This window comes from Solanum lycopersicum, chromosome 10, assembly GCF_036512215.1.
Source record: "Solanum lycopersicum chromosome 10, SLM_r2.1".
Lineage (NCBI taxonomy): Eukaryota > Viridiplantae > Streptophyta > Magnoliopsida > Solanales > Solanaceae > Solanum > Solanum lycopersicum.
In genome coordinates this window covers 32,362,565-32,365,812 of record NC_090809.1, presented here as the reverse complement: position 1 = coordinate 32,365,812, position 3,248 = coordinate 32,362,565, and the positions used below count along the sequence as shown (strand labels likewise).

The following is a 3,248-nucleotide window of genomic DNA, read 5'->3' as shown; positions in this document are numbered from 1 at the left end:
GATGGGGATTTATGTAAGATTAGAGACAAGGTATTAAAAGGAGAAGTCAAGGTTGCAATTCTTGATAGTGAGGGAGTTTTGAGGATTAAGGTCATATATGTGTTCCACGTACATGTGATTTGACTAGATTGATCATAGAGGAGGCTCATAGTTCGAGGTACTTTATTCATCCGGGGGATACTAAAATGTATCATGACTTGAATCAACATTATTGGTGGTATCGTATGAAGAGGGACATAGTAGATTTTGTATATCGGTGTTTGAATTGTAAACAAGTGAAGTATGAACAACAAAAGCCTGGAGGTATGACTCAGAGCATGCCTATACCTGAAAGGAAGTGGGAGTGTCTTGCTATGAACTTTGTGGTAGGGTTGCAACATACCTTGGGTAAGTTTTATGCTATATGGGTCATTGTTGATTGACTGACTAAGTACACTTTATACCAGTTCATACTAACCTATAATTCAGAGAAGTTAGCGAAGATCTATATTTGAGAGATAGTTCGCTTGCATGGGGTTCCCATTTCTATTATTTCATATCGTGGCAACCAATATACATCTCATTTTTTGTGGTCTATAAAGAAGGAGTTGGGCACTCGGGTGTATCTTAGAACAACCTTTCACCCTCATACGGATGGTCAGTCTGAACGGACTATTCAGCTTTTTGAGGACATGTTGCGGATATGTGTAATTGAATTCGGTGGTCACTAAGATCAGTTCTTTCCATTAGCGGAGTTTGCCTACAATAATAATTACCATTCAAGCATTGACATGGCATCATTTGAGGCTTTGTATGGTAGGAGATGTCGCTCTACAATTGGTTGTTTTGATTCATTTGAGGTTAGACCGTGGGGTACAGATTTGCTGAGGGAGTCCTTGGACAAGGTCAAATTGATCCAAGATAGACTTTTCATGGCTCAGAGTAGGCAAAAGAGTTATGCAGATAGGATGGTTCTTGATTTGGAGTTTATGGTTGGAGAGAGAGTTCTATTGAAGGTTTCACCCATGAAGGCTGTGATGAGATTTTGAAAGAAGGGAAAGTTGAGCCCAATGTATATTGGTCCTTTCGAGATTGTGGAGCATATTGGTGAGGTGGAATATTAGTTTGCTTTGCCACCTGGTTTGTCAGGCGTCCATCCTGTATTTCATATTTCAATGTTGAAGAAGTATCATCAAGGTGGTGCTCATGTTATTCAATGGGATTCAATGTTTCTTGATCAGAATTTGACTTTTGAGGAGGAGCCAGTTACCATTTTGGATAAGCTAATTCTAAAGTTGAGATCAAAAGAGATTGATTCATTAAAGGTTCAATGGAAACATCGTCCAATAGATGAGGCTACATGAGAGATATAGTTAGACATGAGGAGTAAATATCCTCAGCTTTTTGAGCGTTCAGGTGAGTTCTTTTCTTTTTCCATTCGAGGACGAACATTTGTTTAAGTGGTAGGTGATGTAAAGACCCGCTAGGTCATTTTGAGAACTAGGACTATTTTGACTCTTCCGTGAAATTTAAAGGGGTATGTTAAAATAATTCGGTAACTAGGAGTACTAGTTGATAATATATCTATTTTATAATTAATACTTGAATAGTAAATGGGTCAAACTTATATTTTATTTATTAATCCTTACCATTTGGCTCATATAATTAAAATAGATTAGTAGGTTATTTTAGAAAAAAGAAATAAAGGTTAGAAAATATCTATGTCGATACGAGAGGAACCAAACCGCTACAACGAACATTGATTTTCAGGTAAACCAATCCAGATTCAGTAAAGTTTATATATACTGATATGGTGCACTTGTAGTAATATAATAAAATAAGTTTTTAGAGGTGATTAAGTCCTAAGGTAGTTGTTGGAATGCATATTATATTAAATATCAAAGTAGCATAGGGTTGATTGAGGTAATGATGGCCAATGAACTCTTAATTATTGGACACATTATACATTTATATGTATAATTTTTTATAAAGTAAGACAATTGACCATATGCATTTGAAGAGAAGAAAAAATGTGGTCTCGACACTGCTATATTCTTTGGTTCTCTTAATTAATTCTTATTTTTATTTATTATATCAAATTAAGATAATATTTTTTGATATATTGAGATAGGTAATTAATTATTAGGTATATATTATATGATTTAACATTGAATTCTATGGTATTTGGAGAGGTTAAAGATAAATTCTTGGCTTGAAATTTAGCAAGTATGATAATTTTGGCATACAAATTTTATCAAGATTCGGAGCTAGATTAAAAATATGAGTGAGTTTTAGGGTCTATGATAGACATATAATGATTTAAATGTCTACAAACGTGCTTACTTACAAATATTTCATTATTGGTATATCGTTAATGTTCCGAACCGTTGCGAAAAGGGAAGAAACTATTTTCAGGATTCGTGGCACGAGTTCGACACTTGAGGTATGTTAAGGCTTTTTAGGCTTGTTGAACGACGTTTTTCTAATTAAATATTAAAAAAATGAAATAGACAAAGGGGTAAGGGCTAGAGTTGGGGGTCTTGTATTAATGGTGTGACAGGCATTGACATGAGTACTGGTGTTATAAAAGAGAAAGTTACTACCATAAAATATTGATTGTAAATTTGAGAATGCCAAAGCATATGGGAACTAACTGATATATTATTGACTTGAAATCCTTGTGTGATTGTGTTTTTTTTATTATACTCGTATAGTGGTGATAATTGAGTTGGTTATGTATTATGTTGATACTTGAATGATTAAGGTGCATCATCGTCCCCTTAATTGAAATAGTATTGTGTACATGCATTGACATGAGATTGAGTTTAAGTTGGGCACGTGGAGATTGTCCGTGCTGGGGATGGTGAGATGTTAAGATTGTAATTTGGGCACGTGAAGACTGTTCGTGCAAAAATTATTTGATTGTATGAAAGTGCGTTGAGATCGTCCTCACAGACGTGTTGAGATCGTCCGTGTCGGTATATGGATCTCGCGAGTCCCCATGGGTCATGATCTCTCGATGTACTTTCGAGGAGTATCATGTATATACGGTTGAGAGAGTACTGGGTATTTTGAGATATATCATTTCATGAGATTATATTGCATTGCATTTCATCACATCATTCATTTTTGACGATTATGTATTTTCTTTGGTGATTGGAAAGTACTTGATATTTGATTACCTCTATTTCATGAATCTTGACTAGTAAGTGTAATATAGACTTGTATGATTGAAGAATTGTTTTTTTCTTGTACAAAAACTCTCGTCA

General features: G+C 34.8%; 1 protein-coding gene across 1 annotated transcript; it reads left to right on the top strand.

Moving 5' to 3' along the window:
- Positions 1–770: 770 nt before the first annotated feature.
- Positions 771–1,343, top strand: LOC138338795 (uncharacterized). Its single transcript, XM_069289881.1, has 2 exons — positions 771–995; positions 1,104–1,343. The coding sequence occupies exons 1-2, from the start codon at positions 771–773 to the stop codon at positions 1,341–1,343; spliced, it is 465 nt and encodes a 154-aa protein (XP_069145982.1).
- Positions 1,344–3,248: the final 1,905 nt, after the last annotated feature.

Excerpts from the sequence above, each read along its gene's own strand:
- LOC138338795 (XM_069289881.1), top strand. The coding sequence starts at position 771 with ATGGCATCATTTGAGGCTTTGTATGGTAGGAGATGTCGCTCTACAATT. Across the intron at positions 996-1,103 it reads GAGAGAGAGTTCTATTGAAG|TTTGCTTTGCCACCTGGTTT; the intron begins GTTTCACCCATG and ends GTGGAATATTAG.